Raw genomic sequence first — 15,330 nt, 5'->3', positions numbered from 1 at the left:
TCTTGGGGTCACGATTCAATTCAAAATCGATTTTTTTTCCCGATTCAAAACGATTCTTTATTCATTCAATACATAGGATTTCAGCAGGATCTACCCCAGTCTGCTGACATGCAAGCAGAGTAGTAGATTTTTGTAAAAAGCTTTTATAATTGTAAAGGACAATGTTTTATCAACTGATTGCAATAATGTAAATTTGTTTTAACTATTAAATTAACCAAAAATATGACTTATTTTATCTTTGTGAAAATATTGGACACAGTGTGTTGTCAAGCTTATGAGATGTGATGCAAGTGTAAGCCACTGTGATACTATTGTTCTTTTTTTTAATTTTTTATAAATGTCTAATGATAATGTCAATGAGGGATTTTTAATCACTGCTATGTTGAAATTGTAACTAATATTTATACTGTTGTTGATAATATTCATTTTTGTTTCACTACTTTTGGTTTGTTCTGTGTCGTGTTTGTGTCTCCTCTCAATTGCTCTGTTTATTGCAGTTCTGAGTGTTGCTGGGTCGGGTTTGGTTTTGGTTTTTAAAGGATACTTCAACATAGGGTTGTACGGTATACCGGTATTAGTATAGTACCGCGATACTAATGAATCATATTCGGTACTATACCGCCTCTACCCTAACCTGACTCTCGCCAGATCCTTGGAGTTCGCTGAGCTCCACACAAGGATCTGGGACTTCTCAATAGGAGATGTATTTCAGAAGGCGGGGCCTTGTAAAAAAATAATTTTATGTGATTGGATAAACCACTTGTCCATTATCTTGAATGACGTGCTACTTCAACAACTCACATCGAAATCAACACGTGACGCTGATGAGAGCGACGCTGGGAAATCCAAAACAGAACAGCCGACATATTGGATAACAACAGAGCGAAAAGTTAGAGAACTTTTACTGAAACAACGCAGCAATGTCAGTAGACGATCGATGTCGCAAAACAGTTGCAATAGCAGAATCAATGTCAACAAACGACTCCTCGCTGCATGCCGCCATTGTTGTTTGAATCAAACAGTTGCTTCGGCGCTACGTTACATGTATGAAATCCCGCCCGCCGATCCTGATTGGTTCATTATTTTTTGGTATCTGGAAGGAGTTTGCAATACCCTCGAGCCCAGATCTTTGTGTGGAGCTCAGCGAACTACAAGGATCTGGCGAGAGTCAGGTTAATATTTACATGCCCTAAAAGTAATTATTGTGTGGATTTGGTTGAAACCAGCTTTTTAAAACACATGTAAAAAACTACTTTAACTTCAACTTTTTTTAGATTTTGACTGTTTAAAGATGGATTAATTTTAGTAGACTTGCTATGGAGGCGCTAAAAACTACAACATGGCTGACGGGGAGATGACACTGTCGAAGTGGAGCCACGTAAATAAGGCCGCCCACAAAACGGCGTTTCCTGAAGAGACGGTCAGAAAGCGGCTTGAAAACGGACTGAAAAACATAAGCAATGTCAAATTTGGACCAAAGAACCACCATTACATGTTATCTTAACATGACCCCTTTAAATATGATGCCAGGTTTTCCTTTACTTCGATTAGCTGATTCACTTATAATTATCATCAGTGGGTGTGGGTAATACACAGAAAAACATTTAGGGGTGGGGACATTAAATTTTCTTATAGGGGCCTCTGCCAGAAATGGATTCCCGCCGCAAGAGCACGCATGCTTGTTAAAGCTGCACTACTTGGGCTTCGTCTGTCCACAACTGATTACTAAGTATGAGACAAACACTTTATATCTGTTGTTATCGTAAGGATGTTTATTTAAATTTATTCAAGCCTTTATTGTGTCCGAAAAATGAAAGAGTTGGCCATTTCTGTGGTATTAATGAGATTGTAATGGACTGTTATTGAACTGATATTGATGTGCTTAAACCTCTCTCTTGTTTAAAAGCTACATACAATATTAACTGTTATTTGTTCATGCACATAATACATGTTAAGAAAGTGTTTGGATATATTTATTAAATCAATGTAATTTTGGTTGCCAAAAATGGATTCAAAGTAATATTGAAACATCTCATCTGTGCATAAATTACTAGAATAACCTTAGGAGATGCACAAATGAGATGTGTCAATATTAAAGTATTATTTTGAAACACCTAGTTGTCGTTTTAGGTTGATTTCAGCTTGTTAAACAATGCTTCAACATGTAAACAGTACAGTATGTACTTAAATAATTTCCAAACACATATTGTTACAATAACCATGTACTTAAATAATTTCCAAACACATATTGTTACAATAACCATGGATATAACTATTTGTCTTACATTTAGTAATCAGTTGTGGACAGACAAAGCACGAAGGCGGTACGCGCAGTGGATCAGTTTTTGGCACAACACCTTAAGCAGCAAATAATAGATTTAACTTACAGTTCTGTCAATGTCACAATCGATGACTCGCCTGCTCATGGCATCATAGCAGTAAAAATGAAATGTGTCCTCTTCACTTTATCCCAGTTGTAACTTGTACACATAATACAATGTGGAACATGTTAAATACATACATTTTGTTTTTGGCGGTGACTTCCTGATCTCACAAGGAAAAGCATCTAATTGGCTCTTGTTCGTACCTATCCCCCCACCCCTCTTTCAATGTAGCCATTAAAGAGCTGTGATTGGATATCTTAAAAACTTGTCCCACCCATCGACAAAACAAAATTAAATGATTGTTTTTCATTTCCCCAACGACTATAGGTTTGCCTTGGGCCCCCAAATGACTAAATATACCCCTGGTTTCCCTCAATACTTACACACAACACCCAAAATGTATTAATATATATTTTTTAAATAAATGTTTTTTTCTAAGTAAGAAAATACATACAAATATTAATAACATTGGTACCGTGGTTTTCTTTAATAATCCATTCCAAAAGGTCAGACAAAAACCGAATCATACAGAAACCAAATAATTGTTTTCCCATATAATTAAAATAAATCTAATTAATCTGTTCCAAACACCCAAAAAACACATTATATGGAGAATAATTATAGTTTTACATGCCAAAAACAATTTAGATTACATACTGTATAATTGATAAATTAAGTGGATAAATGAACATTTAACATCACTTATTGAAGACTCTGAAAAATCTTGTTGGTAAAGAGCGTGATGAGCGGGATTTGCTTCGAGTTCTGGCGTTTCTCACCTTCTTTATCAAAGTACTGTCACTTGCAAATTTCTTTGTCCCCAAGGTGGATTATTTTACAGTCTTCCTCGATACAAAAAAAAAGTACAGCCAACTCGTGGGATTCTCCCTGAATGCAAACAGACGAGTTTGTTACCTGAAATACTTGGTTAAAATTAAAGTACCAACGATTGTCTCACACACACACTAGGTGTGGTGAAATTTGTCCTCTGCATTTGACCCATCCCCTCGTTCACCCACTGGGAGGTGAGGGAAGCAGTGGGAAGCAGTGGGCAGCAGCGGTGGCCGCGCCCGGGAATCATTTTGGTGATTTAACCCCCAATTCCAACCCTTGATGCGGAGTGCCAGGCAGGGAGGTAATGGGTCCCATTGTTATAGTCTTTGGTATGACTCGGCCGGGGTTTGAACTCACGACCTACCGATCTCAGGGCGGACACTCTAACCACAAAGCCATATAAAAAGATATTTGTAATATTTAGATATTAGACATCATTTGTCAAAACACACACTTGTTCAAATAAGGTCCCTCAGCTGACAGTGAATGTCAGAGATAAAAAATAAGCATGAAGTTACAGGAAATGTCTGTAGACAATAATATTGAAATTTGTAAAAAAAAAAAAAATATATATATATATATATATACGTATATTGTCAGGTTAAAACATTTATTTATTCCATTTTGGAATACGGCTGTGGAAAAGTGAATACTTTGCGGATAGACTGTACTTGCAAATGCATTTAAAAAACAAAATCATGTCACTGACCATTACAGGCCTTACTTTCTCTATGCAAGCAGATAAACTTTGAAATAACGCTTCACATTACCTCGTCATAAAATAAATGTATACTCCATCCTGTGTTTGTTGTTACTGCACATCATTCAGTCTGACAGTAAAGTGTATTTTGTGCTTAAACAGGTGTCAGCTTCTTGGAGGGTAAAGAAGACATCATGGAAGACTGCCGAGAGAAATTCCTGAACACTTATAAGGTCAGTGCATGAGACAGGATGTCATGGTGTGGAGGGAAGCGTAAGATGACGGCCATAAGAAGAGTTAATACATCACAACATATCCCAGCAATACCAAGCAGAATGGCAGAATAAGGGTTGCGAGTAGCATGCAAAACGAGGACAAGCCAGTAGGTGCTATGCCAGGGGTTTGCCAAGTACTACCAGCAAGAACCACATTATGAAAAAATTGTGGCTGCAGAGGAGCATTTAACAAAAATTTTAAAAAAAACAGGTTACAACATGCATATCATAGGAATATATATTTAAAGAAAAAAATAAAGTGATAAAGTGTATTAATATTTGTGTCAGTGTCATTTGTTTCTCATTATGACTTCCTCTTTTTTACATGTCGACCTAATTTGACCTTCTATAAACGTTTAAATGTCCAACTGTTTAATGTTTCAGTACTTTTTGCACAACTTCCTGTTCTCTAACAAGGAACTGAACAGTGAAATTCACAACAGGTGTGTGGTTTATAAATGTTGTAGTTTGATTACAATTGGCATCTGGTATTAGTATTTATGTAAAACTCAAATACAGAGTGGGCCAAAATTTAAAACTGAACAAAGCTGCGGTCCAAGGTTAAATAAATTAACCTTTTAATAGGGACCCAAACAAGTTTTGCATTGAATATTGAACAAGCAAGGCTTATATAACTTTTTAATGACATGCAAAATCGAGTTTCAAATAATAATAATAAAAACATATCAATGGCATATCAAATACAATTTAAATTCAGAGAGAAAGGAGGGTAGGGAGGAGAGGAAGACGCCGCCTTTGTACTTAGTTTTTTCTTGAATTCAATAGAATTTGTCGCTTTCTTTATTAAATTGCTAGTCCTGCAACTTTCTTTGGCCCCCATAGTGGATTATTTTGCTGTCGTACTCAACAAAAAAAGCACAGCTAGTAAGTGACCAATGCATGACATTTTGTGTTTGGCCACTCGATTCCTATATAAATACTCTCCTTGCCAGAAAGTCTTAAAAATACAATGCAAGTACAACAAGTTACTTGCATCTAACTGTAGTTTGTAAGTGTGCATTTGTCTTAGAATATAAGGGGTGCAGGAGCTTGTTTTTTTGTCCAAATGTTAACAGTACATTCAGCTTCTTTTATAATATATATATACATACAGTATATACGTATCCATATATATATATATATTTAAAAAATATATATTTTATTCATATATATATATATATATATATATATATATATATATATATATATTTTTTAAATTTTATTTTATTTTATTTTATTATTATTATTTTTTTTATTTTAATTTTATTTTATTATTGTTTTTTTAAATAAATTTTTTATTTTTTATTTTTATTTTTTTAAATACACAGCAGGCCACATTTTTAACACCCCTGTGCTTTGCTCTCCAGGCCATGCCATTATTGCTAAATCATTACTTTTCTGTCTGGCTTTTGATTTACTTGCATGAGTAACAAGTTCAATAGTTCATGTTTTACGTAATGTAGTACAAGATATAATATATTTTAAAGGTGTTTAGGAATGGCATTGTCAGGGTTACCACTAGCAGAATAATATTATTGTGTGAATGCTTGACTAGATCTGCTGAAGTCTGCTGATTTACATTTTTTCTTAAGCTTCCATGGTAGGTCTTAAATATACAAATTGCTTCTCTTTGCCTTTGGAGTTAGCATGCATGCTTGGTTTATCTTGTGTTGTTTCTCTTTTCAGACAGGATTAATGTTCTGGCCCTTCATGCAGGTAAATATGAAACATTCTTGACCATTAGGTACTGTACTCTAATGATTTACAACGGGGGTCCTCAATTACATTTGTCCAAGGGCCAAGGTTATTCTCAGATGGAGACACTGTCAGGGCTGGTAATCATCAAACTTTATTTATACTTGATAGTACTTTTAATTTACAGGCAAGTTGCAACACAAAGTGGACCAGTAAGAAAAAAACACACAGCACTATCAACAATAACAAAACATGGCACTGAGGATCAATGAACGCCACATTTGAGGCATCCATTATGGAGAATAACTCAAATTAACGTAATCTAAAAAATGTATAAAATGTATGTAAAAATAAAATATAAATAATAAATATGTAAAATAGGGAAAATAATAGCAATATATAAAAAGAGAAAATAATACAAATTATATATAATAAATATTAATATATCATTATAATTCATTATTTTTACTGTATGTAATTAATGAGAAAACTATTAATGTAAAAATTAAGAACCTAAGAAGAGTTTAAAATGATCAGTAAAAAGCCTGATTGAAAAAGTGTGCCTTTAAACTTTTTTAAAAACTGTATTTGCAGTCCTGAGGCTCCCTGGCAGTCTGTTCCAGAGGTGGGGGCCATAGTGGCTAAATTCCACCTCACCGTGGGTCTTTGTTAAAACTTAAAGATGGGGGCCTGAGAATCTGAGGATCCGTGGGGGTTGATATGATAAAAGCCAATCAGATTGGTAAGAAGACACAAGGACATTAAGACATTTAAAAAAATAATAATAGAACTTTAAAATCGACCCTGAAGCGGACGAGTAGCCAATGCAGCGACTTTAAAACTGGTGTAATCTGGTCCTCGTCAGCACGTGTGCAGCTGAGTTTTGTAAGAATTGTAGAGTTCTAATAATATTTTTGGGAAGACCAAAGAACAGGGCATTACAATAGTCTAAACGACAGGAAATAAAATCATGCATTAGCACCCCACGTGTTGGCCTGAGAAAAACGGGCGGACTCTGGCTGTGTTTTTCAAAGTTCTAAAAAACTATTTTTGTAATATTTTTCATATTTGGGATTAGGGATGGGCAATATGGCCTAAAAGCTATATCACAATACATTGTGCAGCCTTCTTTGATAACATTATATACACTTAAAGTTTGATATAACACGGTTGTTGGGGTCCACAAAATACCGACTACGTTAATCCCGAGATTGCGTTAATTAGGAATCCTTATCTTTTACTCTTTTATTTTTGAAAAAGTTGTGCGCGTAGCTTGGCTTCCTAAACCTGCTCGGTGGATAGTGCACCCATGGGACGTGACGTGACGTGAATGAGGGTATGTGCTCTCACGTCACAGATTGGTCGGGCATTGTCCACCAATAGGTTTGGACATTACTGGGTCGATATTTTGTTATTTTTATTTATTTATTTATTTGTATTCCTTCTTTTTGGAGACTTTCATAAAGATTTACTATGTTTTGTGATTTTTGTAATAATGCGATAATTTGGTTAAAACTTTTTTTCCTGGTAGAAAAAAAACTGCCAACATTTCGGGATCTACGGCACGATCGCGTTATATAGAGCGTCATGTTATATGCGACCATACTATATCGAACTTTGAGTGTATCACAATATTTGTTATTTGGCATATAAATTGTCACTGTTTCAAAACAGTTCACAAATGCTCCTAATTCAGCTGCTGACGTCTGCGGTAACATACTGCGTTATTTCCAGTTGTATTATTTTTTCCCAAAACAATTATTAATCTATTTGTTGATTAACTGTTAATAGCTGGGTACTAACATTGATCCAGCTACATGTCTGTTAAAAGGTAAAAAACATTTATTCTTGTTTGAATACTTTAGTTTTTGCGGATACTATAAATTTGGGTATGGATCCAATACCAAGTACTTAAAGGGGTAGTATCAGTCATATTAATGCTGATACTTCAAAGTTTCAAAAAAAATTGGATCACAATTATAATCAGATATAAACAGAGGGTGGCGGTGTAACAATTTTAATGAAATAAATTCAATCATTATGCCTCAAATTCTCAAGTGTTTGTAAACAAATAAAAAGGAGAAAAGATTTTTGATAGTAAAACATATTTATCTAATCACTGTTGTCTCGACTTGATACTATTACATGACTTGGCATCGTTACTGTCGATATTTGTATCGATTGCCCACCTTTGTTTATTTTCATGAGCTCTATCTTGCGGTTAGCATATTGTCCTTAAATTGTGTAGTGTAGCATGTTTAGCTATTCCTCATTCTCCAATAATACTTGTAAGAAACTTACTTTATTTTTATTTGAGGATTACTGATTTAAAAGCAGCTTTGCTCTGTGGAGGGACATTAGCCGTTAGCAAGAATGCCACAGTGCTCTACCTATGAAAATATTTGTTTTATGATTAATGTTTTCACCTTCGGGAAATGAATTTACCCTGGAATCAAGTAAGAGATAAACAAAGGATTTTTATAAATTTGTGCTGTCAAACGACTACAATTGTAATCAGATTAATCACAGTTACTGTGGATTAATTTTGATTATCACTATTAAATATAATTTAATCTTAAACTATATTATTTGTGTTTAATTTTGCTTTATACTATAATATTATCAAATACTATCTGTGTTGGCCCTGTGATGAGGTGGCGACTCGTCCAGGGTAAAAAATGGATGGACAACGAACTTTCATTATTTGGGTGATGTTCAGGGCTGCCAAAGCATTTCATTTGGCCCGTGGGCCGCCTATTGAGGACCCCTGATTTTCAGCCTGCAGCTACATCTAAAGCTACAATGTTGTATGTTCTTCATGAGTCCTCGAACATTTTGAGTTGTAAAACTGGCACATTCCTTGACTAGTATATAATCGATCTTTATTATCCCCACACAGTTTCTGAACTTTGCTCTGGTGCCTCTATACGTGCGGACCACCTTCAGTGGCTGCTGTGCCTTTGTCTGGGCCACGTTTCTGTGCTTCTCACGTCAGAGTGGCGACGGCACAGCCGGCGCTGCCCTTGCATGGATGTTCCCCTCCAAAGAGAATCAAGCAGACCCCTCAGAGAAGACAGAAGAAGTGAAGGTAGTTGTTTCTCAGGAGGCGGCGGGAACTCCTCCATCCAAACACAAGTGACCAAAACAAAAAGACAGGAAAAGACGCTGGTTGCCATGGAGACGGGAGACCGCAGCTGATGTGTCACTCAGGGTTCAGTGTTCAGCCTAAAACTGCCGAGGTAATTCCGCTTCAAAATATACTTATGGGCCACAACATGAGTGGACAATGTAATTAGACACTACTGCAAACTATAAGTAAATATAGTGTTAAATCCAAAGGCAGAATGTTTTGCTACACTTGTAATTGTGTACTTAATCTTATGGTCACTGAGTAAAACGGTGCTCCTCAAAGCTGCAATAACAGTGAGAGGCCATTTAAGTGTTGTCTTCCATACCACAGAAAGCATGCATCACCTTTAATTTAACTTAGCTAGCTTGTCATGCTAAATGTATGGCCATACTTGCCAACCTTGAGACCTCCAAATTCGGGAGATTTGGGGGGGGGGTTTAGGTGAGCGGGGGCGGGGGCGGGGAATATTTATAGCTGGAATTCACTGAAATTCGAGTATTTCTTATATACATATATATTTTATTATATATATTTATATTATTATATATATATATATATATATATATATATATATATATATATATATATATATATATATATATATATACATATAAATAAAATAAATACTTGAATTTCAGTGTTCATTTATTTACACATATACACACACATAACACTCCTGTCTACTCATTGTTTTATTTGAAAGTGCAATGCTTTGCAGCCAGTAGCACAGCCTTTGAAGGAGCGTAGGTATGGGCAGTGTAATATTCTGGGTTGGAGTCAATAACCAGGCGAGGTGACGAAGTTACGTCTCTTTACTTCATACTTCAGAACCGACTCCCACACTTGCCGTCAGGGTGCGCAATACAATGTAAACCGTTGGCCAACCAAAAAGTAACCACAGAACACTATACGGTATAGTGTTCTGTGGTTACTTTTTGGTTGGCCAAGCGGACGTGAATTGATTTACGTGGACCTCGCGACTTAAACAAGTTGAAAAACTTATTCGGGTGTTACCATTTAGTGGTCAATTGTACGGAATATGTACTGTACTGTGCAATCTACTAATAAAAGCTTCAATCAATCAATCAATGACGACAGGCTGTCCTCACTCCGGTCCGCATGGACCTGGAGGGGGCGTGCCTTAAGTCTGGCTGGAAATCGGGAGAAATTCGGTAGAATGGTTGTTCCGTGAGATTTTCGGGAGAGGCACTGAAATTCGTGAGTCTCCCGGAAAATTCGGGAGGGTTGGCATTGGCAAGTATGTGTATGGGGCGTACAAAACCTAAGGTACCACTGTAATTGTTTCTTAATGTAAAACATTTCATTGAAAGTATAACTGTGAGTGGCATATTGTCGGCTTTGGAACAGGGGTCTCTAGCAGGTAGCTCATTTGAAGTCGCTCACAAAGGGTCAAGGAATATTTCCCTGAACACTTAGGGCCAAATCTACTCAAGGTTTGCATGTATTAAAACATGTGCAAACTCCATAGCGTGCGCAAAGCTGATCTACTAAGTCTTGCACTGAGAATTTAGGGCCTGATTTCCTAAAGGTTTGCGTGGACTAAAACACGTGCAAACCCGATAACACACGCAAAGCTGGTCTACTAAACTTGCGCAAAGTGCATTGCGTCTGTTAAGTGAGTAGAATAAGGCGTGCAATCCATTTTGCCTCTCTGTCTTTATTAATATGCAAAATATAAGTTAAGTTAAAGCACCAATGATAGTCACACACACACACTAGGTGTGGCGAAATAATTCTCTGCATTTGACCCATCACCCTTGATCACACCCTGGGAGGTGAGGGGAGCAGTGAGCAGCATCGGGGGCCACGCCCGGAAATCATTTTTGGTGATTTAACCCACAATTCCAACCCTTGATGCTGTGTGCCAAGCAGGGAGGTAATGGGTCCCATTTGTATAGTCTTTGGTATGACTCGGCCGGGGTTTGAACTCACAACCTACCAATCTCAGACGCCCACAGTATGGGTGGAGAAGAGCTAATCCTTTTGCACACGCAATGTGATTCATCAACATGCATCACCGTTTTGCGAGCACTTTTTGGCCATTTTATTTAGAACGTGTCAAAAGGACGTGCAAACTGACAATTCCTCACACCGGTGCAGGATTGGGGCCGCCACTGCAAACACAGACGATGGACGGACAAGAAACTTCTATCCGTCACGTGTGTGTCAAGATTTTGGGCGGTAGAAATACACATTTTTTAGACATACCGTCTATTCAGCTAGACAATTTTATAGGGGCTAGACGACTTAAAGGGCTGATTAAAACAAGTTCAAATGAAGCGTTTTGGTGTCCTTCAGTATTTTTTAAATTATGTTTGTTTTTTTCACATAGTATAAAGTATATTATTTTTAAAAAATGTATATGAAAAAAAATGAAGTATGCATAGTTTTTTTCACATAGTATAAAGTATATTATTTAAAAAAATGTATATGAATAAAAATAATTGAAGTATGCATTTTTGCGTTTTAAGCAGAGAAAGCCAGCCTCCTTCCCATGCACGTTTAACTGTAAAAGAAAAAAAAAGTGGTACCAATGTAGATGCACTGCGCGACTCCTAAAATGCCCATAAAAAGTGTCAGATGCCTCCTGCTTGTTTGACAACATAGCAAATCGTCATAGGTGTTGAGCATGATAACATGAACGTGCTGTAAATGAGAGTTCCTCCGTGGTGATGCTTTGTATTGTACACGCAAAATCCTCATTGCACCACTTTTCAATTGCACACATCCATCCATCCATCCATTTTCTACCGCTTATTCCCTTCGGGGTCGCGGGGGGCGCTGGAGCCTATCTCAGCTGCAATCGGGCGGAAGGCGGGGTACACCCTGGACAAGTCGCCACCTCATCGCAGGGCCAACACAGATAGACAGACAACATTCACACTCACATTCACACACTAGGGCCAATTTAGTGTTGCCAATCAACCTATCCGTAAATCACAATCGATCTTAGTAAATCAGGCCCTAATTATCTTAAATGAGCAAATTAGAGAGTGTTATCCATTTAGTGCGTCTGTTTTCATGTATATACAAAATCTATGTTGATTATTAGAATGCCCACAATACTGTTAAGTAGATTCAAATATAATCATTAGGGATGTGCGATAATAGAAATACAGATAACAGATAATATCCAGACCTTTACAACTGTTAACTGTTATCTATGTGTATATTTTATTGTATATTATATTGTATAATATATATTTACACAAGATATTGTGAGAAACAATTATTAACTAGTTTACACTTTTTCCCAAAATGTATACACTCCAACAAAAAACATGCAAATCTATTGAAGGGATAAGGATTATGTCAACTAATATTTATTTACTTAATTAACTTATCAATTAAGTACAAATACACTTCCTACTATAATTCTGACCCATGCAAACAATTAGAATTATTGCATAGAGGAAAACATGTGGAATTGATTGATTTTTAAAAGTTTCAATTATTTCATTGATAAACAAGCAACTCAAATATTCTTAATATTACTTCATGAAATGAAAATAACTATCTGTCCATCACAACATATATAACTGAGGCCAATAGAACTAAACCAATTAGATTCTGCTTTGCCGTTAGAAACACCAAACCAAGCGGCGTGATATCTCTTGTTGATTGTGAAAAATAGAATAAATAATATTTTTCCCTCAGAGTAACAAAAAAATTAAATTGTGCAATACATGCCTGCCCCAATAGAGTGCATTTTTCCCCACTAATAATTCATAAGAGTTAAATAGTTAAAACAGTGACCTGTCCCTCAAGGTGAACCATGATTTCACCCTAAGGTCTTGTCTTTCCAAACAGTTGCCTCTTATCAGACATTTATCAGTCCTGTGGCTTTATGTTTGCTGCGGTCGCCGCTATTAACGCCAGGTCTCAGGCAGCTTCATACTGCTGCCATAAATCCTCACGTTAGCTCATTTTTAAGGTGACTTATCAGATTTTATTGTGGTGAAGCTCGTCTTTAACCATCCCCGTTTAATTTGTGCAAAACAAGTTTTGCTAACTGCGAGTAAAATGTCTTCTTCTGACACAGTAAAGAAAGCCCACACCAGCGACTGTTGGGCCATGATACTTTTCTCCGTACACAACAGGCCGCACATGTAGTATCATGACATCACAAATATGCGACCATACTGGAGGGGATCCAGGCAGCAGTACAAGCCACAACACAGAGAACAACGACAAACACGGAGAAGTCTTTATTATTATTATCGGCTCATTTTATCAGTTCACTTGCTATCGGAATTATCGATTTGATGTCATAATTGCCATAATCGGTCGTCGATAATATCGTACATCATAAATAATCATTTAGCACTCACAATGTGATTTGTCAAGACTAGGGATGTCCGATAATGGCTTTTTTGCCGATATCCGTTATTCCGATATTGTCCAACTCTTAATTACCGATATCAACCGATACCGATATATACAGTCATGGAATTAACACATTATTATGCCTAATTTGGACAACCAGGTATGGTGAAGATAAGGTCCTTTTTTAAAAAAAAAAATCAAATAAAATAAGATAAATAAATTAAAAACATTTTCTTGAATAAAAAAGAAAGTAAAACAATATAAAAACAGTTACATAGAAACTAGTAATTAATGAAAATGAGTAAAATTAACTGTTAAAGGTTAGTACTATTAGTGGACCAGCAGCATGCACAATCATGTTGTGCTTACTTACCCTTACAGACTGTTTTGATATATATTGATATTTAATGTAGGAACCAGAATATTAATAACAGAAAGAAACAACCCTTTTGTGTGAATGAGTGTGAATGAGTGTAAATGGGGGAGGGAGGTTTTTTGGGTTGGTGCACTAATTGTAAGTGTATCTTGTGTTTTTTATGTTGATTTAATAAAAAAATTAAAATAAATAAAAAACAACAACGATACCTATAATAAAAAAAAAAAACGATACCGATAATTTCCGATTTTACATTTTAAAGCATTTATCGGTCGATAATATCGGCCGGCCGATATTATCGGACGGACATCTCTAGTCAAGACTGATTTAAAAAAAAAAATCCTCCTTCCTTTATGTGTGTGTGTCAACATATATGGACTGTCAGAAATAACAAATATATTAGACAAATCGTCTATTCAGCAATATCATCATATAATTTTATAGCTGCATAAGGGGCTGATTAAAACTAATTCAATTGATTTGTTGTGTTGTCTGCTGGCCTTTTTTTAATGATGTTTATCAATATATCTGCAACAATTCTTTCAACATGCATTTTCATGCATTCTTACGTGCATTTTTGGATCATTCCAAATGCACCATAACAACAGCTGTGCCTGCCAGAGCGCAGCTATTAGCTTCGCTGTGCTAAAAATAGATTCTGTTGTCTCAATCGCAATTTGAGATGGTGTGTGCTGCATATTTCACTACATGCCCACTACACTAATAGTAACAGCACATGAGCATATGATGTAATGAATGTGTAGGGAAATGAATGTCTCCTCTTGGCACAGCCTGTAGGGTAGACACAAAATCCTCATATAAATAGGGCAGCCTAGCCTGCACCACTTTTGCACTTGTTATCAATTGCGCATGCAGTCTTAGTAGATCACATGCAACAGGCCCACTAATAATATGTGCAATTGAATAGTTTGCACATGCTGTTTCACGTGTGGTATTTGGACCTTAGTAGATCAGGCCCGTAGAATTTTTTTAAACTGCTAAATTCAGACATGATGTTTCTATTTAATGACAAACACTTCAAAATAGCATTAAGACAGCGACTACACTTTTTGAGTGGGGATCTGCTTTGTAAATAAAGAACAATTTAAATGTAGCCAGTCATAATAAAACACAAATATCACTTCTCTTCTTTCTTTATGTCAAAGTAGCTCTCAAATAGTGATGTAAGTTGGAGACCCCTCCGTAACGTGCTAGATCGGGGATGTCCAAACTGCGACCAAGGGGCCGTTTCTGTTCACAGCTCGTTTTCAATTGAATTTGCTTTGTCACCTATAAGACAAAGCTAAGACGGGATGTTTTGTTCAGATTGCTTTTAGCATATTTTATGTACAAAATGTTTCATAGTGGCCCCGCCTCCTTTCATTGTTATGAATGCGGCCTAAAAAAGTTTGGGCACACCTACGCTAAATAAAGGGCTTTTTATATTATATATGTTGTTAGTGTTTTGCCAAAAACTGGCAACACACCAGTCTAGGGTGTACCCCGCCTCTTTCCCAAAGTGAGCTGGGATAGACGCCACTTGTCCTAGTGAGGATAAGTGGTGTAGAAAATGGATGGATGTTTGCCAA

The 15,330-nt window shown here is 36.4% G+C and overlaps 2 protein-coding genes across 2 annotated transcripts in view; one reads left to right on the top strand and one right to left on the bottom strand.

Annotated features, from left to right (window-relative positions):
• Window positions 1-15,330, bottom strand: part of LOC133639553 (probable ATP-dependent RNA helicase DDX17) — a 104,230-nt gene that overhangs the window by 44,088 nt on the left and 44,812 nt on the right. The gene's annotated exons all lie outside the window — the stretch shown is intronic.
• The window catches only part of LOC133639889 (uncharacterized), a 58,363-nt gene that overhangs the window by 2,365 nt on the left and 40,668 nt on the right, over window positions 1-15,330 (top strand). Inside the window, exons 2-4 of the mRNA XM_062033573.1 lie at window positions 4,081-4,151; window positions 5,880-5,909; window positions 8,788-9,023. Coding sequence (XP_061889557.1) covers window positions 4,081-4,151; window positions 5,880-5,909; window positions 8,788-9,023 — 337 coding nt within the window. The remainder of the gene's footprint in view (window positions 1-4,080; window positions 4,152-5,879; window positions 5,910-8,787; window positions 9,024-15,330) is intronic.

This window comes from Entelurus aequoreus, linkage group LG22 (assembly GCF_033978785.1).
Source record: "Entelurus aequoreus isolate RoL-2023_Sb linkage group LG22, RoL_Eaeq_v1.1, whole genome shotgun sequence".
Taxonomy (NCBI): Eukaryota; Metazoa; Chordata; class Actinopteri; order Syngnathiformes; family Syngnathidae; genus Entelurus; species Entelurus aequoreus.
Note: the sequence above shows the minus strand (reverse complement) of the source record. Positions and strands in the feature narration are given on the sequence as shown.